Below are 24,334 nucleotides of genomic sequence, written 5' to 3'. Positions count from 1 at the left end.
CCTGAAATATTTCTAGTTTTAATGTGGAAGAAGATAGAATATTGTTTTATAACATCAAATAATCCTATCTCACCGCTAAGTGGGGAGGAGAACGATCGGCAACTATTAAAATTTAACATGTATGAAGAGATACATAACCCATAAGGAAATAGAAGGTTGACAGACTAATGGTGTTCTGGAAAAAGGTGTTTACAAATAACCCACTATCTTTTTTTATTAAATGGAAGGTTTAGGGGGTAAGGCAGCTGTCATTCTGTCCTTTGAACAATTGTACCTGTCAGCCCTTGATGTTTGAGTATGAGGCATCAGTGCAAGTGGGGTGTTTCCATGGACAGTCCGGTCTCATCGCCAGTTTGTACTTCATTTCTTCCCTCCTATCTCCCCTAAGCAGCTACCGCTCCACTCTTAGATCAAGGCGCTCTTTTAGGTTGAAGCAGAGCCATGAGAACATGGCTGAGGTGTAAGGGCACCAACCCCCACTGCCGAGCCGGGGCAGTGGGGCAGAGCGGGCCCCAAACGCCCCTCGCAGCCCTGGCCCGGGGCTGGGGGGGAGGCCGGGGCTCTGCTTTCCTTTTACAGCAGGATTTCTCCTTTTCTTGTCTTCTCAGCTATTTAACCCTTCTGTCAATCCATTAATTAATTAGCTTTCCTTCCCTTCTTTCTTTCTTTCTTTCTTTCTTTTTCTTTCTTTCTTTCTTTCTTTCTTTCTTTCCTTCTTTCTTTCTTTCTTTCTTTCCCTTTTTCCCCTTTTTCTTCCTTTTCCTTTTTCTCTTTTTTTTTCCTATTTTTCTTTCTCTTTTTATCTTTTTCTCTTTCCTTTTCCTTTTCCCTTTCCCTTCCCTTTCCCTTTTTCTTTCCCTTTCCCTTTTCCTTTCCTTTTCCCTTTGCCTTTCCTTTTCCCTTTCCTTTCCCTTTTCCTTCTTTTCCTTTTCCTTTTTTTCCTTTTCCTTTTCCTTTTCCTTCTTTTCCTTTCCCTTTTCCTTCTTTTCCTTTTCCTTTTCCTTTTTTTCCTTTTCCTTTTCTTTTTCCTTTTCCTTTTCCTTTTCCTTTTCCTTTTCCTTCTTTTCCTTTCCCTTTTCCTTCTTTTCCTTTTCCTTTTCCTTTTCCTTCTTTCCCTTTCCCTCTCCCTTTCCCTCTCCCTTTCCCTTTCCCTCTCCCTTTCCCTCTCCCTCTCCCTTTCCCTTTCCCGTTCCCTTTCCCTTTCCCGTTCCCTTTCCCTTTCCCTTTCCCTCTCCCTCTCCCTTTCCCTCTCCCTCTCCCTCTCCCTTTCCCTTTCCCTTTCCCTGTCCCTCCTCCTTTCCCCTCGCCCCGGCCCCCCGCCGCTCCCGCCGCCCCCCCCAGCACCCCGGCCAGCTCCCGCCGTTCCCCCGCCCCGGGCCGGGGCGCTGCGGGCGGGCGGGGCCCGGCGCGGCGGCGCTATATCAGCGCATGCGCGGCGGCGCGCGGGGCCGGGGCGGCGGAGAAGATGGCGGCGGTGCGGGCGGTGCGCGGGCTGGTGAACGGCGCCGGGCCCGGCGGGCCGCGGGAGCAGGTGGCGGCCCTCACCCGCGACTACCTCTCCCAGCCGCGCCTCAGTGAGTGCGGGGCCCGGGGGGGCGGCGGCGGGCGGGCTCCCCGGGACGCCTCAGAGGCGCGGCGGAGGGTGGGCCCGGCTCGGGGGCGAGCGCCCGTTGGGCCGCAGGCAGGCCGGGCTGCCCCGGAGCCGGGCGGGCCGCAGCTCCGGCAGCCTGGGCCGCTCCGTGCGGCAGAGCCGGCCTCCCCCGAGCCCGGGCGCTCCTTCGGGGGGTGCCCGCGGGCTTCTGGAGGGCTGCGGGCCGGTGTCCCGCTCGAGCCGGGCTTTTAATTGCACCGGGTGCTGCAGTGGTGCTTTTCACGGCTTTGTCCTGTCTAAACGCTTACATTAGTCACAGGCTGGAACCACGAGCCTGTTTCCCGCTGGGTAACATAGGCCATTGCAGTGTCCTTCGGGAAAAGCTTACGTTTTTAGCAGGAACTGAAAATTACGGTAAATTGTTGGGGGTGGTGTGGGTGCTGTTCCTTTAAAATGAAGTTGAGAAATCTGACGGAAAAGGGGAAATAAAGTAGCCTCGTAGAAAACCCTTTATTGCAGGGGGAAAGTCAAAGTTGTTTGAAGGTGCATTTTTTGGGGCCTTTTTTTTGATCTAGGTAGTAATTACATGGGTGACTCTACCCGTACACCTAAATAGCGTGAGTACTTACAAGGTGGTAGCCAGGGAGCTCCTCTGCGGTGGTTTCTTTGAAAATGTCGGTCTGGTTTGAAAGCCAAATCCATCGTTACCATTCCTGCTCCCCCAAGCCTACTGCTCTGCTTCGCTCTGGAGTGGGGGCTTCTACCAAGGTTGGAGCCAAGGAGACTTCATATTCAGTTCATGTTTTTCTGTGTAGATTTTGGCTTTTGCCCAAACTGACATTGATTGCAAGCTGGATATGAAAAATATTTCAGTTGCTTTTGGTTTGTCATAGAACTGGTTGATCTTACTGGAAACAGGAATTTTGAGTCAGCGGCGAGCGGCTTTCAAGGGGAATTGATGCTGATTGATGTCAAGGAAATATTTTCTTGTGGACAAAGCAAGGAGTGTAAGCCCTTCCCCGTTGACTGAGGAGGAAGTGCTCATGGGACAGTCATGAGATGAAATGCTTTGCTCAAGTTAGTGTTTTCCATTTCTTGTGGACAGTGGGCTGCAAGCACTTGCAGTCTAAGCAGAGTCCTCTTCGTAGCATAATGTCTGTGTAATTCTCCTTGCTCAGGTGAAAGGAGCAGGCCAGCCTGTGCTTTTGATTAAGACTAATTCAGGGACACATGTTCTGTCTCAGGGTGTTTAGCAGGATTTTGACAAGAGTAAAACTGAGAAATAGGAGTTCCAGCCTTAGACCATCTTACACACCCAGTGACCCTCAAACCTTATCTAATGCAGTTTTGATTATTGCCGATTAAGAGATTACATTGCAACAGTTCAAACTGTTTGCTTAAGTGTAAATACCGCATTGTTGACAGTCTAGACAACACATGTAAGTGTGCCAAACCTGGCAGACTGAAGTGTCTAAGCCAGATGATTCCCTGTGGCCTGGTGCTGGTGGAATTTATGATCTTCCCTAGTACCACGAGTGCCTGTTTCCTCTGCCTTGTAGCGTGACCAGGAATGGGTGCTGGTGTCTCTCCTGTTCTGCAAATGGCTCCACTTGCTCATTTTTCCCTCCCAGGGGTAAGTGATTAACAGTCACTCTCTTGGTCACTGCTCCTTGTGACCCTGATAAAGCTTTGACTCAATGTTACTTTTATCTGTGGATCAAGCGATGCTGGGCCCTAGCTGGGATACTAGTGTGTCCTTAGAGCAGCGCAGCAGGACTGTTTACTACATTTTCACAGCTTTTCCACTGGGCTGTTAGCAGCCATGAATTCTGGGCACACGGTACCTCAGAAAGTTGAATGGAGTGCTAATACTTGAGCTGCTGATGTTTAAGACATGAGCCTTCTGATGAGCTGGCTAGTTGTGGCCTTCTATCAGGTGTCAATCCTTAAGGTAAACCAGGATAACCCAAGAGTAGGAGGAGTTTGGCTAAGGTGAGATTCAACCTTTTACAGTATAGTGCATTGACCTTTTCTCGGGAGACAGGGAAGGTATTATAAGGTTTCCTCTTCGCAGTGTGCCAAAAAACACAGCTTACTGTAGAAGCTCTGCTGACCAGCCTGTGAGCAGATCTGCTTGCTTTGCTAAGTACAAGTTTTCACATGGGCTGTTTCAGTGTTGTGGAGCAGGACACTTCTGTGGTTAAAAAAAGCCTAGAAGCTGAGTATTGATATTAAGGTCTTCTCGCCATTTGTTGGACGTAAATTGTAGTGGCATCTTCTTTATCACAAATTACAGGTGTTGTTATCCCTGCTTTTTAAAGGTCTTCCAACTCTATATTTTTTTTAACTTAAAATGTCAACTCTATAATGCATTGGTGTTTCTGGTGGCATTCAAATTATCCCTGGATATAGACTTGCAGTGAATTTCTGTAACGGACAAGAAGATGGTAATATCATATATCTTAATGTTACCTCAGGTGCTTTGCAAGTAGCAGCAAAAAATGCTGGCTACACAATTCAGTACCTAATCCTTCTTGTAGAATTCATAATAAACATAAAAGCAGTACAGAGCTGAGCCCCAAATCTGCAAACCTGAGACTGGTGATAGGAATGAAACTTTGAAAACTTTATGTAGGATATTTGTGATGTTCTGAGGAAGTACCTGATGTGTGACTTGCTTTCTTTCAGCTTATAAAACTGTATCGGGTGTGAATGGTCCCCTGGTTATCTTGGATCAAGTTAAGGTAATGATTCAGATTCTTAATGAATGAAGCTTTTTGAGGGAGAGTTTACAAGAAAAGCTGTGACAGGATAAATCCAGACTGTTGTGAAATTCATGGGTCCACTGAGCAATTTTAATACAAGGTATGTTTCTAACTGCTGAGATAAATGAGAATACGCAATTTGCTCTAAAGCTAAAGAGAGTTGTTCATGTCCTGGAAGAAAGGGAGAGTTGTTGAGACTGTTGGGGGAAAGGAAGGAAACAGCGTGTCAGTTTTACCAAAATCCCCAAAATGTTGTCTAAACTTGAATGCAGAAACATACCTATTCACTTTGTTCTTGACCTCTTTGTTACCAAAGCATAAATGCTCTGTGAAAGGGAACTGTAAACAGTTTTGGCTTGTTTTCAAATTACTTGCAAGTTACTGTTGAAGGCAAGCAACTGATGGTATGTACAGGCAAAAGCCAGCTTTTTCGTATTGTCAGATGCTGCATTGTGGCTTTCCATTAGTATTTCTAAAACTAGAGTTTTTAGAATGGGTTCTGTCAGGTCTTTCTGCAGCCTGCAACTCTGAGCAAATGTTATGTAGTCCCTGTAAAAATGGCTTTAGCCTGATAAATTTTAATTGCCTTGGAATGAGTTTTCTTCTGATAATAAAATTATTTTTAAAAATAGAGTAGTTGCTAAGCTTACACTTGCCTGAAACTGATAACTTTTGTTTCCTGACTGTTTTTCTGGATTTTAATGCTTTCCACCATCTTTCTTGCTCATCCTCAGTTTCCTAGGTACGCCGAGATTGTCCACTTGACTCTTCCTGATGGCACCAAAAGAAGTGGGCAGGTTCTGGAAGTCAGTGGCTCCAAAGCTGTGGTTCAGGTACGACTAGGGACAGGAGTGTCTCTTGTTGCAACAAAAATATTTTGTTAATCAGCACGTGCCTGAGCCATGTCAAATCTAACTTGTGATATGTTCTTTTGGTACTGTAAATTAAAAAAAAAAAACACTTATTCCAAGTGCAAGTGGCATGAATAATTTTAGAAGATTGAAAACTAAAGTACAGTGACATTTTTTATTTGTATCCCCCATAGATTTCTTTGCAGCTAGATTAAAGGAATCGTTCTGTAATTGTACAGTATTAGATTCAAGATCAACTCCTATGCTATGTGGATGCAGGTATTTCTTCTAAGCAGCTGTTTCTTGTTAATATTAATTCTTCTTATCTGAAGAACTTTACCCTGTTGGCAAAGGGAAATACTTGAGATCAAAGGAATGGCACTGGGTTTGTTGGTTGCTGCTGATACACTTCATGAATTTTGTTTAAAGTAGGTTTTTATGTGATGTTTTGTACTAGCAAGGTGCTGTTGAAATCCTTTGCTGCAGAGGACTGCCTTGCTTTTCTGCCCTGTGGCTGATCAAGTTCTCAAGCTGTGAAGCAGCATTCTAGTGTGTTATTTTGTAAAGCACAATACTTACTCCTTTTTCTTGTGTTGTTTTTTTTGTTCTGGTATATTTACAGGTATTTGAAGGAACTTCAGGTATTGATGCTAAGAAAACATCTTGTGAGTTTACCGGGGATATTCTTCGAACCCCTGTCTCTGAGGATATGCTTGGTAAGTACTTGCATATTGCTTTGAAGAATGAACAGACTTACCGCATGCTAACTTATTTTCACAGTAACTTACATTTTGATTTTATTGCTGTTTCTTGTAGGCAGAGTATTTAATGGATCAGGAAAACCTATAGACAGAGGCCCCATTGTTTTAGCTGAAGATTTTCTTGACATAATGGGTATGTTCTTAATCCATTTCTGGTATGGAATTAAAGACAAATCTGGTGTTTCTGATTTCTGAATGTTACAATAGATTTGGTTTTGAACATAGGGGAGTTTAATCTTATTTTTAAATGTGTGTGGCATCAAACTCAAATCAAATTTATATAAGTACAGGAAGATGAGGTAGCAGAAAATAACTGCTTTCTGTAATGCTTGGAAGCTGTTCTTTGAAGTATTTGTAGACTGTCTTAATTATACAGCCTCCAAAGATAAAAAGCTAATAACCTGACAGACTTTTCTTGAAAGCACTCTTACCATTTACATGACCGTAGAATGCCAGAATCTTGGGATCTACAAAAGGCTCAGGTTTGATCAGGTGCATCTAAAGATTTGTGGGCCTCATGGTGGGGTTTGCACCTTTTGACATGAGCCTTAGATCAGTGCTCAAGGTCAGCGGTAGTTTGATCAAGCTTCAAACATTGTACATGAAATAACATGTGTTCTCTTTAAAAAAAAAAAACCAAACAGGTCAGCCAATCAATCCCCAGTGTCGTATCTATCCAGAAGAAATGATTCAGACTGGCATTTCTGCTATAGATGGTATGAACAGTATTGCCAGGGGGCAGAAAATCCCCATATTCTCAGCTGCTGGCTTGCCCCACAATGAGGTGAGTACTCAAAGCTGTTCTCTAAACAGTTAGTGGCTTGCATTTCACTGGGATTAAAAAGTAAACTCAGTTAAATTCTGGTCTGTGTAACAGCATCAGATATACAGATGGACTGAAACATTTTTTTTTTTTCCCCCTAGATTGCGGCTCAGATATGTCGCCAAGCTGGCTTGGTGAAGAAATCCAAAGATGTGATGGACTATAATGAAGAAAACTTTGCCATCGTGTTTGCCGCTATGGGTGTAAGCCAATATTATTGGAGGAAAATGATGCTTGAGTAATAAATAAGCCAATGCTGAGAGTAGCTGAACATTACTTTTTTGGAAGTATTCTAAGTAGGTCTTACGTATATAACTAAAGAGTGCTAAATTGGCTGGCTGAATGGCTGAAAATCCCAAATGGTCAGAAGTACTGTAACAAAGTGTGGCTGATCAGGATAAAGTATCTTAAACTTAAAATCTCTAGCCTGGAATTCTAGAAATAACTCATTCTGTTGGGAATGTAGGGGAGTCTTCATGATAGAGGGCTTTGCTTATGGATTATTAATGAGATGTTTAGACCTTAATACGATGCAAAATTTAGTAACCTAGAATCTGGTCTGGAACTGATGCCTTAATATTATGATTTAGGTGAACATGGAAACTGCTCGGTTCTTCAAATCAGACTTTGAGGAAAATGGGTCCATGGACAATGTGTGTCTGTTCCTGAATTTGGCCAATGATCCAACGTAAGTAATTACACTGTTTTGGTTGGGAAAAGGCTGAGAAGAACAAGTAAACTGGAAGCTGAAGCCTCACTGGTGTCCTGCCAAATGTCACTTATGTTGACATTTTGCAGCAAAGTTGAATATGAAATGCTGGTACTCCGGTTGGTGCACATAGCGGATTTTCAGAGGGTTTTAAAAGTATTTGTAACTTCAAACTGTTACCTTGCAGCCTTAAAGCACAGTAAATAATGCCATACTGTTCTATTTCAGCATCGAACGCATTATCACACCTCGTCTAGCTCTCACAACAGCAGAATTCTTGGCGTATCAGTGTGAGAAGCATGTGTTGGTCATTCTGACAGATATGAGCTCCTATGCTGAAGCTCTGCGAGAGGTACGCATTTATTAACTCGCATGCTGGGTGTTGGCAGAAAGGGTTCGTAGCATAAAGTGAGAATGTAAACTTCTGCTCAAGCTGTTACAATTAGTATTCATTACAATGTTCTTAAATAGCCAGTGAGGCTTTCAATTATTCATTGATTGTCTAGGATTATGTTCAGCAGTCAAACAGCTATTGCTTCTCTGATAGCTAAACTTACTTGACTAGTGGCATTCAGCAGTTTGATATCATAGTTTCTGATTTGCCTTGACATCTTGTCTTGTCATGCATGGTTGTGGTGACATACTTCTCTTAATAGAGGTTTGTGGGGCTCTATATTGGTATCGCCTGCAGGAAGAGGTACTTCAAGTCAGTAGGGTAGCTTAATGAGGGGAGACAGCAGGTCTGTGTGAGTGGTCTGATTTCTTGGAAATGTTTTTCTGGATTGCCTCAGGTTTCGGCCGCTAGAGAGGAAGTGCCGGGCCGTCGTGGTTTCCCAGGTTACATGTACACTGACTTGGCTACTATATATGAGCGTGCTGGGCGTGTGGAAGGCAGAAATGGATCCATTACTCAGATTCCTATTCTTACCATGCCCAATGATGGTGAGTTATTTTCAAGTGTTTTTAATAAATAGCACTTTAAAGGACTCCTTTAGAGCAACCTGCCTTATTGTGGGGACACAGCAAGATAGGAGGTCCTGTGGCCTTTAGGTTTCCATTTGAATATTGCAGTTCTTGGCTGTTTTCTCTGTCTATATTGCTAATAGAAATGCTTTGCCCATTTCAGACTTCAGGACCATTCTCCAGCCCTCTATCAGGAGCGCTTACAGCTCTAATCCTTGCGTAAGAGCACTTAGTGATATGTGGGGATACTAACTGATGGCATTTTACTTTGGAAGTCATTTACCTGCAAAAAGCTGCCACATCAGTGCTAGAATGGATATAAAAGGTCTGAAAACTGTCAAACCATGTTTTTTCCACAGATATTACTCATCCTATCCCTGACTTGACTGGATACATCACAGAGGGACAAATCTACGTGGATAGGCAGCTGCATAACAGACAGGTGTGTACCACACCAGTTAGAACATATTTAAGATTACTCGGTACTTTTTAAAGTATTAACGTTGAAATTCTTGGATGTCTCTTTCCTCTAGATTTACCCACCTATTAATGTCTTGCCCTCCTTGTCTCGACTGATGAAGTCAGCTATTGGAGAGGGTATGACCAGGAAGGATCATGCCGATGTATCCAACCAACTGGTATGTAAAAACCTCTTTGGAGAAGCAGAGGCGTATTTCAAATATACCTCTCACTAAACAGCCTGTAAAGGGCATGCCAAACAGCAATCCAGAACGCTCCTGAGGCGGATTTAAAAGCATTGACTGAGTGCTTAGTGTAGTTGAGTGAGACCCTTTGTTTGAGTTTGAACAGAAACCGTTACTTGGATGATCAAGGTGAAAGCACTTCTGTTTCTATGCCTTCTAGTATGCCTGCTATGCTATTGGAAAGGATGTACAGGCTATGAAGGCTGTAGTTGGTGAGGAAGCTCTTACCTCAGATGATCTTCTTTATCTGGAGTTTCTGCAGAAGTTTGAGAAGAACTTCATTGCTCAGGGTAAGTGTCTGCTTCAAGAACGTCACAGTATGCATTAACACCTCGAAGGTCTTGTTCTCAGATCTCCCTGGTGGTGAGACACTTTCCTGCCCCGTACTTCAGTCTGTGGTTGCTTTCTGCAGGTCCTTACGAAAATCGCACTGTTTACGAGACCTTGGACATTGGATGGCAGCTTTTGCGAATCTTCCCCAAGGAGATGTTGAAGAGAATTCCTCAGGCAACACTGGCTGAATTCTATCCTCGAGATTCGACTGCAAAACACTAGCCACAGCTTCGTCTCTAACTCCTTGCTCTGTGAAATGCTGTTTGTTTTCTTTTTTCATGTGTTGGTGTTTATTTGTCGCCCTTACAATTAAAACCAAGAATAGGTGACATTTGTGCCAGTGTTCCAATGTACACTGATACCAGTTTTTAAAATATCCCTTCTTCCAAAGCCTGGATCTTCAGGAAAATATTTAGGCCAGCTCTTAAAAAATGTGCAATAGCTATCACGAAGCTTGTTTTTTGAACTGGACCTTCTGTAGACATTTCAAGGGAATGTCTGAGGATTACCAGAAATTGCGAGTCTTTACTTTCAAACCAGGAGCACAAGGTTTAGAAAACATGAAAGAGCAAATGTGACTTCTTTGTCCAAAGCGTCTGCTCAATCTGATCATAGGCGGTTGCCATGCTGCTGGTAGAACAGATGGCACTCTGCTGTCCTGCTGTTGTGCCTGAAGACCAGGCTAATATGTGGAAAGCGTCGTACGTGACAACATACCTTTCTGAAAAATGCAAGTCGCTGATTTTCAACTATGGCTTAAGATTCTTAAGGTATGCATGGACTGAGGACACTGTAGGCACGCTAGGTGCTTTTCCACTAGCAAAGGGTCTTTTCAGAGGTCACAGGCCAGTGGGTTGCTACCTGAAGGTAGCAGGATAAGGCTTAATTACTGAATTAAAGGGTTGAAATTGAAGTTTGCAGAGTAAGTTTCCTACTTACCCTTTTTTTTTCTTTGAATTCTGGAAATGCCAGAGACAGAACAGCAGCTAAAGCATTCTGAGATCAGTAGTGTCCCAGTGGGCAAAACCGTAGGTAATTCAAGGCTTTGTGCTGCTACTGAAGGGGATCATATGAGATGTGAAAAAACTCTTATGCCTGACACAGTTGTACTGGTGGGAGGTCGGCTTTTCAAGTATGTCTTGTACTAAACGATGCAACAGAGAAAGCAGCTTCATGTGTGAATGGATATTTTGAATTCTGTTATAAAGCATGCTCTAGGTGGCACTGGGTCCTGAGTCGTGTTTGAAACTGTTGTGGTTTGCACTCCAAGCACAGATTTGGCTAGCCAGGAGAGCTCAACATTCCCAAACACTGCAAACTTGGCTAGTCAGTTCAGTGTTGTTTTTTTCAAATTGGTTCAGATGAGGCTCCGAGCCCGGTGCTGGCAGGCTTCCTTGCTTTTTTCCAGGCTTAATGTAGTCTAAGCTCTGGTCTAGCTAACCAAAGCATGTTGCACCTCTCTAAACGCCTTCAGTGCTTGTCTAGGAAGGTGCTAACATGACTCGAACGATAGCGTACTAATTCCAGCTTTCCCTGACGTCTCCTATGTGCAGCTCTTTCTATAGTTTGTTCAGTGTTCTCTGTAACTTGGACGCAATAGCAACTTTATTCCAGTGCATTCCCCCCTAAAGCTGTGTCAAGTCTATTTTTCTTGAGGTAGGGATGGGAGGTTGGAAGTGTCGGCATGAGAATACTTTAATGTAGAGAATATCTAAATAAATTAAATATGGAAGGTGTTGAACAAAATGGAAGCTTTTGTGATTCTGTGGTTAAAAACAACTTCAGGTTTTTCAGCTGTGGCTAAGATGTCCTTTGCCACTGGGGATCCTGTTTACATGAATGAAACCACTTCATAATGTGCTGAAAACACTTTTCACTCCATTTCTAGGTGCGCAGTGAGGGCCACTTGAGCCACCCCCACATTATTACTAGAGCCGGTCGCTTTTGTTGATGGGGATTTGGCCTTTGGCTTCAGGACTGAATGCTTTGTGCTGGAGGAGTGGGTGGGTGGTGCAGTCACGGGTAAAGGCTTTGCAGGAATGTTGGAGGGTAGTGCGGGACCACTGTTTCCACCTGTGTCTGGAGGAGGCTAGGAAACCTTAAAAGGCTTCTTGAAAATGAGCTCGGGCATATGATGACTTTAAATTTTCTGCATGAACAGTACTACTAAGGGTGAGGGGGGCCTGGGTAGGTTTATTCAGGTGTTCTGTGCACGACAGCTTAAATTCCTGGTGTCAGTCCCTCTCCATGACTCAACTGTTGTAAGAGTTTCCCTGCTTTGGGGATGCAGCATGGCTGGTGAAGGGGAGAGACTGAGAACGGTGTGAAACGGGGAGATCCGGGGTTCTTCCTGATGCACTCCAGAGAGCGGAGGTAAACCCGAATGTACCTTCCTTTGCTGAACAATGTGCACATCAAAACCAGTCACTTGGTGAGGGAAGAAAGCACTTTTCCTTTCTGCTGATTTTGCTGTTCATCGTTAGAGAGCTGTGCCCTGATGTGCTGAGCTGCACTGACACAGTCTTGTAAACCAGAGTTTGTTCTGACTGATAAAAGCCTGAGGCTGTCTCAGGTCTTCTCCTATTAAATGTTGTGCTATGCTGTAATTCGAGCTGTTTCTTGTACAGAAGTTCAAGTCCTTGAGGTAGATAAAGACGTTAGCTCAATTTTTAAAACCTCATTTAAATGTCCAAGCTGGTTCCTGCAGTATGTTTTTCACCAGGAGAGACACTGAGTTACAAATCCCATACCCTCAGTATTAATGATGGCTTTGATTGTCCCACAGCTTGAAAGACTGTTCGTTGAATGCAGAGGAAGGAGGATCTAGCATGCTGAAAACATGTCTGGTGGCTTAAAAGTGTTTGTCCCAACTTTTTTGACTTTTTCTACCCATTTACCCCCTCAGTTACAGTCACTTTGTCTTGAGGGAGAGCCCGTGGTTAGGGCACGAGAATAGCTTCATGAGCAGATGGCGGCCGCCGGCGCTCAGTAATGCGGGTTTTGAAAACATGAGTAAGAGAAGAAATTCCAAAGTCCGGTGAATTCCTGAAATCCTTCAGCAGGTGACAGGTTTTGGGGACAAAGGTTGAACAAGCGTTCCCGAGGGTGGGTGAGGGCTGCGGAGCGAGGCAGCTGCCTCTCACGAGGTACCTGCAAGCGTCTGCGCATGGACAACGTGGCTGCTGAAGTAAACGTATGTTACAGAGCAAACCAAAAGGAATTCTGCAGTTATGAGAATATTCATGGTAATTAAGCTCTACTAACTTGCAGCTGGTGGGAGCAAAGGGGAAAGAAGGAGATGTATTCTGTGGCTCAGAGCAGGCTGGCGCGCGGCTCTGACACGCAGGCAAGCCGTCAATGATGGCGTGGCTCATCCGGGCCAGACGAAGGTTTGGGCTGAATGTAAATAGTGAGGGTGGCTTTGTGCCGGGGATAAAATAGCCGTTGTCTGCAGCACATGGGAGCTGCGTGCTCAGCCTGCGTCGCAGGGAGAGGCCGGCTGGGCTGCGGCGAGCGCGGCGCTGGATGGAGCGCGGCAGCCACGCAGCGGCACTGCGCGCCCTGTCAGGAGCAGGCAGAGAGGGGATGGAGCGAGCTGCCGCACGCCGGCTCCCGAATCAGCCGTGTTGCTGCAGTCCAGAAGGACAAGGCTGTTTCAGATCCCGTATCGCCTGGCAATAACATTTTTGTTTTTTAATTAATTATTTAGACAGCAGTGCAAGAACTGCTTCAGAAATTATCAGACCCACTGGACGTGGCAGTGCATGCGGTGATGCTTCTCAGCTCGCTTGGGTGCCGCTGACTGCGAAGGCACTGAATTTTTGAACGGTGCTTGTGGGGGCCAGGGGTAGGGCTGTTCTGGTTTGCTTGTTGTAAGGTCAAGGGAGAGGGCTGTGCTTATAGGCACAAAACCAGCCTGCTGAGGCTCTTCAGCTCTCTTCTGGGGGAGTTAATACAGGCCTGCTTGCTGTTTAAACCTCTAGGATCTCTGGTTTAATGAGGCCCATGTGTCTGGCGGAGGTTTGGCAGCAACATCCAGCTCTGACCTGTCCCTTCTGCTCCCTGGACTCACGCACGGAAGTGGCCGGGCTGCAAGGGCTGCGCTGCCTGTGCCACGCTGCTCCTCGCTGGCACTGACTCCCGCCGGGCACGCCTGAGCCTGCTCTCCTCCGGCTCCGGAGACTCGAAGCAGGGCAGAAATCTCCGCGTTCCTCCTTGCCCGTGCTCCCTGGCTCCTGGAGAAAATGCATCTGCCGACGCAGGCACAGCGTCGCTGTCACCCTGGGCACGTGGGCAGGTTCCCGGGTTACAACAGACCCCGTCCTGCAGACTGGAGGCTCCCTGGTTGCGAACAGCCTGAGCCTGGCACAGGGCCTTCTAAGTGGAATGACAAAAATAGCTTTAGCTCCCATCAGCCGGAGGCCCCCGGGGCAGGCTGGGGCTTGCAGCACAGCTATTTTAGCACTGAGCCGAGAACATAGCCCTTCGCCGGGAAAATGGGGTGGGAAAGCAAAGGGGTACTCGGGGCTGGGAGGAAGGGGTGCCCCTCCGCCTGGCGTCAGGCCGGGCTGCGCTGGGAGCCGTCAGGACGTTGAACAAACAGCCCAATATTTCATGGCGTGGAGACAGCAGGTACCATGCTAAATGGGACGTGCTGATCTCCCAGCTGCTGCCTTAGCACATTTACATGCTGTTTTCTTTTTTCCTGGGGTTTTTTTTTTTTTGGTAATGACTAATGAGGACTGCCTGGGGGTCTTATCCCCCTTCGCCCACCGATGTCAGCCAGTCAGGTCCCTCCGAGAAGCACACGCCAGCTGTCGGCTCATTTAGGAGGGGAGGAGAGCAAACATTGGGCACGTTTCCTCCACCCTGCCCCTTGGGTTTTCAGTTGGGACTGGCAGATGTAAGGCAGGGGAGCAGGCTGGTGGGGAGAGCTGCTGCAGGTTATTTGCACATCAAAAGCAGCTTTGCCTCCGACCCTCTATCACCCTGCGAGCACGAGGTGGCTCGATTTAATTGCTCTTTCAAAGGCAGCCCTGGTCTTGTCTCTGCTGAGATTTTTAGGTCTGACTCTGCCCCCCATAGCCAGAAACTGGTGCACTGGCACCGGGGTGTTAAAAGAAGATGCAAATCAGCTTTTCTCTGTCTTGAAGCTTATTTGCATCCGCTGATTAGTTCAACAACTAATTCAAACTCCTTCTGTTTGAGGACGGTTGGCGCTCGGGCAGCTGGAGCAGAGCTAACCCAAAGCTAACACCAAGCAGGGAACCCCAGTGACTGTGGGGGAGATGCACGAGCTGGCGCTGCTTCTCCTGTCTTGCCCCCCTTCACCTGAGCCGCCCGTGCCCCTCCTGCTCGGACGCTTCCTCAGCCCGGGAGCCACGACACACACCGGTGCCATCCCCTTCATGTTCCACCTGCCACGGAGGAAGCATTGCGCATCACGAGGGAATGGCTACCCCCATATTATCAGGGCTTTCTGCTCCTTCCTTCACGCGCTCCTCCTCTCGGGCGTGAAGCAGTGGGGCTGAGCTTTCCTTGCAACCTCACGGCGTCCTACCCTGGAGCTGAGCCTCCCGTCGAGCCCTGCAACCGCCCCACGAGGGCCGGGTGGTGCCCGCTACCTGACGGCTGCTGCCGCCTGGGGCGGAGGGTGCTCCCAGCCCTACCAGGACACAGCTTTTCCTCATCAGTAGCTTCATTAGGGTTTGGGTGGAAAATGGGTGGGACCCTCACCTGGTTTTATGGAAGCAGCAGCCTATAGGTATTGCTCGGAAGCTTTTCCTTGCCCTGGGGGAGGCAGCGCTTGCTCCTCGACCTGCCCTGACTCCTGCTGCTCAGCCCCGGTAAGTCTCTGCTTTGCTGTGCTGCAATTTGGCCGTGACCTCTGCGGGACAGGGATGTCCCCTGGGATAACCTGGGATAGCAGCCGGCTCGGGGGTCTCCTCCTCGCTGCTCCCCTGACCCAGGTACATGGACAAGCCTGGGAAGGGCTCGGCCGAGCTGGCAGCACCCTGCATCCAGGGCAGGCGATGGTTGGAGGTGATTTGTAACAGAAGGTGCCGCTCAGGAGAAAGAGAGCCCTCGCACGTGGTTTTCTATCTCCTTCCTCCTCAGCAGTTTTCAAAGGCTCTAAAAATAAACCTCCCTCACGCCTCGGGCAGCATGAGCAAAGCCAAGGTTTCCCTGGAAAGCGTCGGCGGGAGCCGGGTGCCAGTGCTGGGTGCCCTTTTGGGGGGCACAGAGCGGCTTGTGTGTGGCTTGGGCCCCCCACCCTGCACGGTGGTGGGGCGAGTGCCCCGTGGAAACAGCCAGATGAGTCAGGGCGAATGGCGTTTTCTGCAATTTGAGTGTTTTCCCCTATTTTCTGCCCCCCCCAGCCCTCCCCTGTCTCCCCCCACGCTGTTCAGACCTGTGAAACCGCCAGATCCATGCAGTGCAAATAGGCTCCGAGTCGATCGATTTTGGAGGAAAACAACTTAAATAGTCAAAACATGTCTTCGCCTTTTGTTAAGGCGTTTTCGCTGTATCTCTCCCTCTGTAATTGTTTTCTCCGGCTCTGCCAGCCAGGGAGATGGACCTGCCCGCTCCGGGGACGGTGGGTCGGGGACCGCCGGGGCTGGGGGCTTTGGGCTGCGCGGGGTCGGGATGAAAATCGGTCTCACCTGCAGAGCAGGAGGGCAGAGCCCGTGGGGTGCGGGCTGGGAGCGGGGCCAGGCGGATTATCTCCTCCTCTCCGATACCCCCGTGTTTGCCGGAGGCAAGTTGCCGCTTTTCCATGCATGGGTTATCCCAGCTGCATAGCGGAGATAATGTCGCTCGCCCACGCGGCAAAGTGCTCGCGGGGCTGGAAACAAACAGGGCCAGGTGGAAGGATGTCCCCAAAGGGGACCTTGGTGTGCCGCGATAAATGGTTTGTGGCTTGGGGGGGGATGTGAGAGGGGCACAGCAAAGCACTGTCCTGCATTGCTGCTCACTGGCGATGAAAACCCTCCGAACGCTGCCGAGCCAGGCACTCAGAGAGGCTAAGTTAGTTTTTAAAAATTTATTTATAAATAAAAACATAAAATTACCAGTAGTTTACATCAGTCACCAGAAATAACATCCAAAAAACCTGCAGAAAAATAATTATATGTACAGGCGGAGCCCGGCCAGCCGCGGAGCGGGCGGACGGCCGCGGCTCAGACCGGGAGCGACACACCTGCGATGCGGACGGTCACACACAGCGTTGTGCAAAGGCAGCACGTCGACGCCTCCGGGCGATCACATCATACAGCGCTGGCTGGGGGGGACACGGGGCTGGGGCGGTGGGGACCTGGGACGGTGCCACCGAGGCCGGCGGGAGCAGGAACGGGGCCGGGCAGGCGGGCACGGGCATTGCTGGGGTGGGGGCTGCGGGATGGGGCAGCCGGGGAGGGCTCTGCTCCCCTGGGCACCCCGTGAGCGTTTGGCGCTGGAAAGCTCCTGGTCGCCGTGCTCTGGCTCCGACGCGGGGTGCGGAGGGCGTGCGGAGCCCTCGGTGCAGGGCTGTGGCTTGGATGATGCAGAAAATCCCTTCTGGCCTCGCGAGCCAGAGCGGAGCCGGGTGCCGCCCTCGGTCCCCTGGTCTTCTCTCCAAAACATCCTTCAGCAGGTCTGGGCAAAGGCTGGCTGGCCCGACGTGGCCCTGACCTACAGCCGCAGGGCTGGAACCGGGATTTGAAGTTGGCTCTTCCCCAGCGGACCATGGCTAAGGATCGGCTTGTGCTGGGTGCCGGGGGGTGCTGGGGGGCAGGTGCAGAAGGCACAGACTGGTTTCCGTGTGTCGCCTTTACAGGCTGGCTGGAGCGGGGTGGGGGATGCTGAATTTTGCTGCTTGTGCACAGCGTTGAGCCCTTGGCCGAATTTGCGGCACGGGATCGTGCAAGACCCCCCCCACCCCGCAGGGACGGGGCTTCCCGGGCTGGCGCCCAGCTCGCTAGTGGGTAAACAAACATATTGCAGTAAAAATACCATTGCACTAGCACAAACTGGTCCCGGCAGGAGACCTCCGCCCTGGCAAGCTGGGTGCCGGCTGATTCCCTCCCGGCCCATGCCGAGCCGTGGGGGGACAGGACGGTCACCGCTGGTAACGAGCAGTGGAGCCTTGTTACCTGCTTGCCTGTGAAATTTTAAGAGCTGGGGTAGGAAACAAAATGAAAGTGGAGGTTTGGGTTTTTTTAACCAGCTCCTGTTGACGGGATCCCGTGGGCGTAAGGGCACGGGAGGAGATAAGGCAGCCGGGGTTCCCGGGGGGGGTGGTCGCAGTGAGCAAGTGAGAGCGTGCGGGGTCGTGGGGCAAACACAACCGATTTCCCCCTCGATTCCTCGGGTCAGACTGCGGCTTGGAAATTTCTGTTAATTCTTAAATCCAGTTGCCCGTCTGGCAGCTGGAGAAAAGGGACGCTGAGTCCTCGTCTGTCGGAGCGGGGAATGCTGGGCTCGCCGTGGCTGCGCAGGTCCAGGGAGGAGGGATGTGCCGGTGCGGGGCAGGGTGCGGGGTGGGCTGTGCTCGTTCGTCGGAGGTGATTTCGGTGGGCTGTAAGGAGGTGGGGGGTGCGTGTGCGCGGGCAGGGTCCTTCCTGAGGCACCACAGCAGCCGAAGGATGGGAGAAGTGGAGGTGCAGCCTGCGCCGGCGGCAGGAGGCGGTTGGAAATGTGCCGTGGCCGATTCCTCTCGAAGACGGTGGGAAGAGCTGTGGTGTCCCCGTCCCCAGAGCTGTGCCGTCACGGGATCCCTCCGAGCCTGGAGCAGAGCATCCCTTGGGAGTTTTGCATCATCTCGTTACCCGACGGGAGGTTATTTGCTGAAGTCCTGTTCCCCGACCGCCCCCGTCGCCGGCTTCTCAGTCCTACAAGGGGGCAGAAGGGGTGCTGCCGAGGGGGCAGCGGGGGCGAGGGGGAGCTGCTGGCACGTCACCATTGGCACGAGTTGCTTGTTCACCTCTGTAACACGACAGGCAGCGGAGGGCATCGCCGCGGTGCGACGCGGGGAGGGGAGAAGGGCTGGCGAGCTGGCCGGGCCACCAGCTCCGCTAATAAATACATGGCTCATCCGAACTGTACAAGGCGCGGGCCGAGCTGCGGGGCAGCGCTTCTCGCCTGGAAGAGACGCCCGCCCCCGAGCTGCAGGGAGGAGAAGGCAGACCTGGCTCAGATCTCGGTGGCGATGATGTCCTCGTAGGGGACGTCGGCACCGGGTATGTCCAGCTCGATGGGCTCCTTGCCATCTTCCCCTGCAGCGAGCTGCTGGAGCATCTTCTCCAGGTTCTGGTTCCTCTTGTACATGTGCAGGTAGCTCTGCTGCAGCTGCTTCTGGTAGTGAATCACCTTCTCCTTCTCCTCCTTCCACGTCTGCCGCTCGTGCTGGAAGCCAGAGGTCATCTGCTCGTTGTTGTCCCGTTCAGCCTTCAGCTCTGCCCTCAGCCTCTCCACCTCTCCCTGCAGGGCTTGAGCATCGTCCACCACGGCGCAGGGCCTGGCCACCTCCCGGGCTTCGTTCAGCTGCTCCTTGAGGACGGCGAGCTCCGTCCGCAGGTCCACGATCTCCTGCTCCAGCAGGTTCACCTTCTCCCTCAGCAGCTCAGACTCATTCTTCTTGCGCTGGAGCTCGTTCTCGCACACCTCCAGCTCCATGGCTTTGGTGCGCAGGGAGCCCTCCAGGTCCTGGGTCTTCATCTCCAGCCCTTCCATCTTCACCCTCACCTCCTTCAGCTGAGCTTTCAGGCCGAGGATCTCGGTGGTCTTGGTGTTGAGCTCCGTCTGGGACTCCTTCAGCTGCTGCTTCAGGAGGGAGATCTCCCCCGACTTCTGGCACACCTGTGGGGAGGGATGCAGCACCCGAGTTAGGGCTGCACCTTGGAGAAAGCCCGCGGCACCCATGGTACCCCGTGCAAGCCATGCTGGGCACAGCCGGCATTCGGCATACGGAGACCCTGACCGTGAAATCCCACCCAGGGAGATGTGCCGGCACAGAGGGCAACGGCCCAGCTCTCGGGGGGGCTGGAGGGGACCCCACGCTCTCCATGCATCAACACCCCAGCCGACACGGAGGGCTGCTTGTGACCATCCGTGAGGATTTAAGGAGCTGACACACCTCAGCTGAGATGTGGAAATGGATGGTGTCGAGAAGTGCTTGAGTCTCCACGCCCCGTCCAACACGTTTGCTGAAGCCACCGCTGACAGCTCACGCGCTCAGTTAAACTCGCTGAGCTTGTTTTGCAAGCAGACACCCGACTGCACCCGACACCCCGCAAAATCGCAGCTGGGAGCAAAGCATGTAAATCCCACGGGAGCATCCCGCTGGAGCCCAAAGCGTGGCTGGTGCAGCTGCTCCGGGAGACAGCTGAACCCCCGTCCAGCATCCAGCCACTCCTGGAGGGACCCTGCGGATGGAATTTCGGTAGGGCTTGCGAACAGCCTGGAAAGGTGTCTCGAAAACGCAAATAAATAAACTAGAGGTACTGAAAGTGGTATGAGAAATCCTTGCACGCGAGGGAGCGAAGGGGAGCACCACGCTCCTCGAAGCACGCCGGGCAACAGCTATGCTGCTGCCTGCCCAGCCGCAGTGGAATGGTATCGGTGTGTGTTATTCGGGTGGGTGAGCAGGCTCGCTTCTGCATTTTCAGCAGTTTAGCGGTCTTTGTTCAGCGATACCCAATCAGTGAGAAAATTAAGCTTAAGCAGAGAGTGGAAGGTTTTACTGCTCTCTAATAAATGACCGTGGCAAGTCCTAGTAGTTCCTATTTACACGTGGGAAGGCAGCTTTACTGCTCCATTGGGGCAGGCAGCCTGGAAAACCCTGTGCTGGAGGTTGGAAACGCAAAGTTATTTTAATGACTGTTTTTTTTATGCAGTAGTTGTTTCCTTATATGATGTGAAGTGCCGAGGGGTTAAGAGGGGCAGTGAGTCACTCAGTTATAACTTGCAGATCCTCCACGTGACAGACTCGGGCTCTCCTCGGCTTTAATCTCTCTCCTACAGCCTGGGCTTAGTGCGTGCATCATCTGCTCTGCTCAAACCCTCCGTGGAGCTGCTGGATGTAGGTATAGGAATGGAGAAGAGCTGCGTGGTTTATTGCTGGTGCCGGAACTATCGCCTTCCATGCACACGCTTTGCTTTTGACATTGGCAGCCCGAGATACTGCTGTAAGTGCCACTTACCTCCCACTGGGTCTCCTCCAGCGCCGGGGCGAAGCTGGTCTTCTCCTTCTCGTAGGACCTCAGCTTGGTCTCCAGCAGGTTTTGCTCTTTCATGAGGTTCTCCAGCTCCTCCCGGAGCTGCTTCTTCTCCTGCTGCAGCTGGAACACCTGGAGGTGAAGGACCTGCTGCGTCCGCTGGGTTTTCTGCGAGGTTTGCTTGAGCTTGCTGTTGCACTTCTGCTTGAGGCCCTCCAGCTCTTCCTTGCAGCGCCGCTGCTTCTCTTCATAAGCCTGGCAGGAGCTGACTTCCTTCTCCTCGAAGCTTGACTGAAGCTCCTGCAGCTCCCCCTCCCTCTCTAGCAGCTTCTGCTCCAGCTCCTGGATGGTGGACTCGTCCGTGGAGATGGGCGAACGGATGCAAGTGGTCTTCTCGGCAGCATGGTGGTGGGGGGCTTTGCCGGGGTTGAGGATCTTGTTGCCCCCGTCGGAGAAGGACATGGCCTTGAGGCTCATCATGTTGCTGTCCTGGATGATGGCGCACTGCAGGATGTTGTGGGCTGAGCCCCCGAAGCGGCTGATGGGTCCCATGGGCGTGACGAGGGGGTCGAGCTGGTAGCTGCTGCTGGTGCTGTGGGTGGGGAGGCTGGACATGGAGTTCCTGCCGGAGTCGGACAGACCCCCCGAGCACAGCACCGGCTTCAGCTCCTGCTCCTTGGCTTTGTCTGGGGGGTGCAGCTGCTGGGAGAGGTGACCCCCGTTCTCTGGGGAGGAGTGGAGGATGGTGCTGGACCGGGGCAGCACCGGTTTGAAGGCGGTTGGTCGCACAGCCGGCTTCTCCGCGCCCTGGGGAGAAGAGCAGAGCCCGTCAGCACAGACCGACACCACGTCCCCTCTCTTCCCCCATCCCTCCTGTCCCCAAGGACATGTACCCAAACGTGCGTGCCCTCTTTCCCCCCATCCCTTCTGTCCCCAAGGACGAGACCCGCATGGCAGGGACAGCTTGGGTCTCCGTCAAGGGCTGAAAGCTCAGGAGGATGCTGATGGCTAAAACTGCCTCCGTCGGGAGGCAAACGGCATGTTTGGAAATGAAAGGATACAGATCATATTGCTGATCCAAATTCCCGAAAGCAGAGGGTGGCAGGGTGCCCTCAGCACCTCCCCGCTGCCCCTCTCCTCCCCCTTCCTCGGCACAAACTATTTTCTCTGAGCCTTCTCCTGGACCAGGACCAGGACAACCCTGCACCCGCTGGGTGGGACCTGCACCCGCTCCGAGGGCAGATGCAGTCCAGCGGGACACCCCCGACTTCTGGGGCCACCGCGTCCCCTACTAACCACTTCCAGCTGACTGGGAAAGGGCATCAGCTTCTGCGGCGTGGGCGTCCCGAAGTCCATGCTGCTCGTGCCGGCTTGGCTGCCCAGCTCCCCGCTGGCAAGCGAGGTATAGTCCGCTCGGTGGGAGCCGTGCGATTTCTGGCTGACCTTGATGTAAAAGAAGTCCTCATTCTTGCTGCTTTTGGAGCTGGACTTGTGGCTGGAGTCCTGGGAGAAGCCGAAGCGGAGCAGCCCGTCCGAGTACCTGTTGAGCTTTTTCAGGTGGGACGACTTGCGGAGCTTGTACTGGGAGGCTCGGCAGTGCTTGCTGTGGAAGCTGTGGCCGGAGATGAGGCTACTGACGCTGCCCATGCTGCTCCCGGGCGGGGGGCATGCAGGGGGGGGAGCGGAGCCCGGCTGAACCGTGCGGCGAGGGCTCTGGGCAGCGGGCAGAGATGGCCGCTGCTGCAATCATAGCAAAGACCTCGCTGCGCCCCGGAGCTGCGAGCCTGGGGGAGGCAAAGAGAGCAGGGTGAGGAAAAGCGGTTTGGGAGGTGGGTGCAACTGCTGCGCCCACGGTCGAGCACCGGCAGGAGCGGGGCGGTTTCTGACGATGTGAATGTGCAAACACAGGCCTTGCACGCACGTTTGGGTACCTGCTGGCATCGGCATGTGAAGGGGCTTGTGCAAAGGGGGGGCGTGCACCTCGGTGTGCACATTTCCCCACGCATGTGTGTCCAGGGATGGGTCAGTGTGCGTTGGGCTGGGGGTGTGTGTGCAGGTGAGCCCGTCGGTCCTCGGGTGCGAGAGGGACGGGTGCTGAGGCTGGTACCCTGCTGCCAGCCCAGGGCTGCTCTTCCCCGTCTCTCCGCAGAAGCCCCACGTGAAGGAGGGCGGCAGACGAGGAAGGCAGGGAAGTGCAGGGCTTTCCCCTGCTCCTGGGATGGCTCCCGGAGCCTCCCGTGACCTGCCTGCGTCCCCCAGGCTGGCTGGCACCCGCTGCGGCACGGCTCCCGGCCGGCTGGGCGCATCCTGCCCCGCGCCCGGGGGCTTGTCGGGAGCTGCTGGGTACGGTGCACCCGGATAAGGCCAGGAGGGTTACGAGACACAGGAGTCTCTAAAACTAAGGAGAGGAGGAAAAGGGATTTGTAGTGATTTTCAGGTGCCTAATAGGCACGAATTTCAACAGTGCCTCCTGCTTGTGCCATGCAGGATGGATCCCGTCTCCTGACAGCCGCGCTCGGCGCTGAGAGATGCAGCCACAACCTCTCCTGCATCAGCCTGTCGCTCCCTGATTTCTCTCCAATTTTCAGTGCTCCTCTTAACCTACCTGAAAAGGGATGTTGTGAGGCTTAATTACGCTTAATGTCTGTGCAGCACTTCAGAAGACGAGAGACGTTACGTGTGTGTTAAGTATCGTGATTACGGTTCAGAGGTATGCGGGCTGTGCATTAATTCTCTTTGCTATGGGGGGGGGGAAAGCAAAAAAACAAAGAGAAAATCCCGGCTCCTGGTGGCCTCTGTGATGCTTGGCTCCCAGTGTCAGGGCTATAATGGAGCTGCACCTTCCATCTAGATAATTACAGGGTGAGGTGGGGAGAAGGGGGAAGAGCCGCTCGTAGGCAGAAGTTTGTGCATAATCAAAATGAGCCAAATCCCCGTTGCACAGGACGATGAGATCGGAAACGTTTCTGCTCTCCGCTGTGCGCGGAACAGCTCAAAGCTTCCACTCTCGGCAGCATCGGCGCTGCGTGGTCCAGCTCTCCTCCGGAGCTGCCCCACGCCGGGCTCCCATCGCCCGAGCAGGCGTCCCGGGGGTGAAACATCATCCGACAGCGGGAGAGCGCTCGGGGCCTGCCGGGAGCGGGTCGAGGGTGCAGGCACGGTGTGCCAGGGCATCCTCGCTGCCTCTTCCTCGAGGCCTAGAGAGTTGCTCCTATGTTTTCCCATCCTTCGTTGTGTCCTGCCTTACGCCTGCGCCGGTGCAGGCTCCTCTGCATCCTGAACAGGGTAACGCGAACCTGCGCTCATCCCTCAGCTTTATTTGTTTTCTTTTTCTCTGTGCCCTGAGGACCCAGATTGATTAAGTGTCAAAGAAAAGTCCTAGAACGACAGAATATCTGCTTTAATCCCTAAATCCATTTTTGGGAGATTAAGAGAAGTAAGTAAGAACCAAGGTCTGAACTGCTGCCTGGATGCTGATATGCTAAAAGTGATCGATGACTTTGGCTTCATTCATTTTTACAGGGTAAGAGGCATAATGCGCGCGGAGGGGGAGGAATCGCTGCGGGGAACCGGATAATTGGCACAGGAGGCTGCTCTGCCAGCGTGTGTTCCCGACACCACGCTTGTGTGTATGTGCCT

The 24,334-nt window shown here is 51.5% G+C and overlaps 2 protein-coding genes across 3 annotated transcripts; one reads left to right on the top strand and one right to left on the bottom strand.

Annotated features, from left to right (window-relative positions):
* The first annotated feature begins 1,435 nt into the window (after positions 1-1,435).
* Positions 1,436-11,246, top strand: ATP6V1B2 (ATPase H+ transporting V1 subunit B2). 2 transcript variants are annotated; one of them, XM_075174975.1, is made up of 14 exons: positions 1,436-1,574; positions 4,280-4,335; positions 5,091-5,189; positions 5,830-5,923; positions 6,024-6,101; positions 6,613-6,752; positions 6,893-6,994; positions 7,382-7,479; positions 7,729-7,852; positions 8,292-8,442; positions 8,823-8,905; positions 8,997-9,101; positions 9,328-9,457; positions 9,580-11,246. In XM_075174975.1, the coding sequence occupies exons 1-14, from the start codon at positions 1,466-1,468 to the stop codon at positions 9,720-9,722; spliced, it is 1,512 nt and encodes a 503-aa protein (XP_075031076.1). In that variant the 5' UTR covers positions 1,436-1,465; the 3' UTR covers positions 9,723-11,246. The 2 variants fall into 2 exon arrangements, with proteins under 2 accessions (XP_075031076.1, XP_075031078.1); XM_075174977.1 differs by lacking the exons at positions 9,328-9,457; positions 9,580-11,246 and adding an exon at positions 9,251-9,297 and having other exon boundaries at positions 8,997-9,133.
* Positions 11,247-16,539: 5,293 nt separating this feature from the next.
* LZTS1 (leucine zipper tumor suppressor 1) lies at positions 16,540-22,479 on the bottom strand. The gene is made up of 3 exons (XM_075174681.1): positions 21,992-22,479; positions 20,681-21,502; positions 16,540-19,337 (listed from the first exon to the last, which is right to left on the bottom strand). Exons 1-3 carry the CDS (start codon positions 22,340-22,342, stop codon positions 18,672-18,674), a joined length of 1,839 nt encoding a protein of 612 aa, XP_075030782.1. The 5' UTR covers positions 22,343-22,479; the 3' UTR covers positions 16,540-18,671.
* Between the last annotated feature and the right edge of the window lie 1,855 nt (positions 22,480-24,334).

The sequence above is a fragment of the Calonectris borealis genome, chromosome 27, assembly GCF_964195595.1.
Source record: "Calonectris borealis chromosome 27, bCalBor7.hap1.2, whole genome shotgun sequence".
Taxonomy (NCBI): Eukaryota; Metazoa; Chordata; class Aves; order Procellariiformes; family Procellariidae; genus Calonectris; species Calonectris borealis.
Note: the sequence above shows the minus strand (reverse complement) of the source record. Positions and strands in the feature narration are given on the sequence as shown.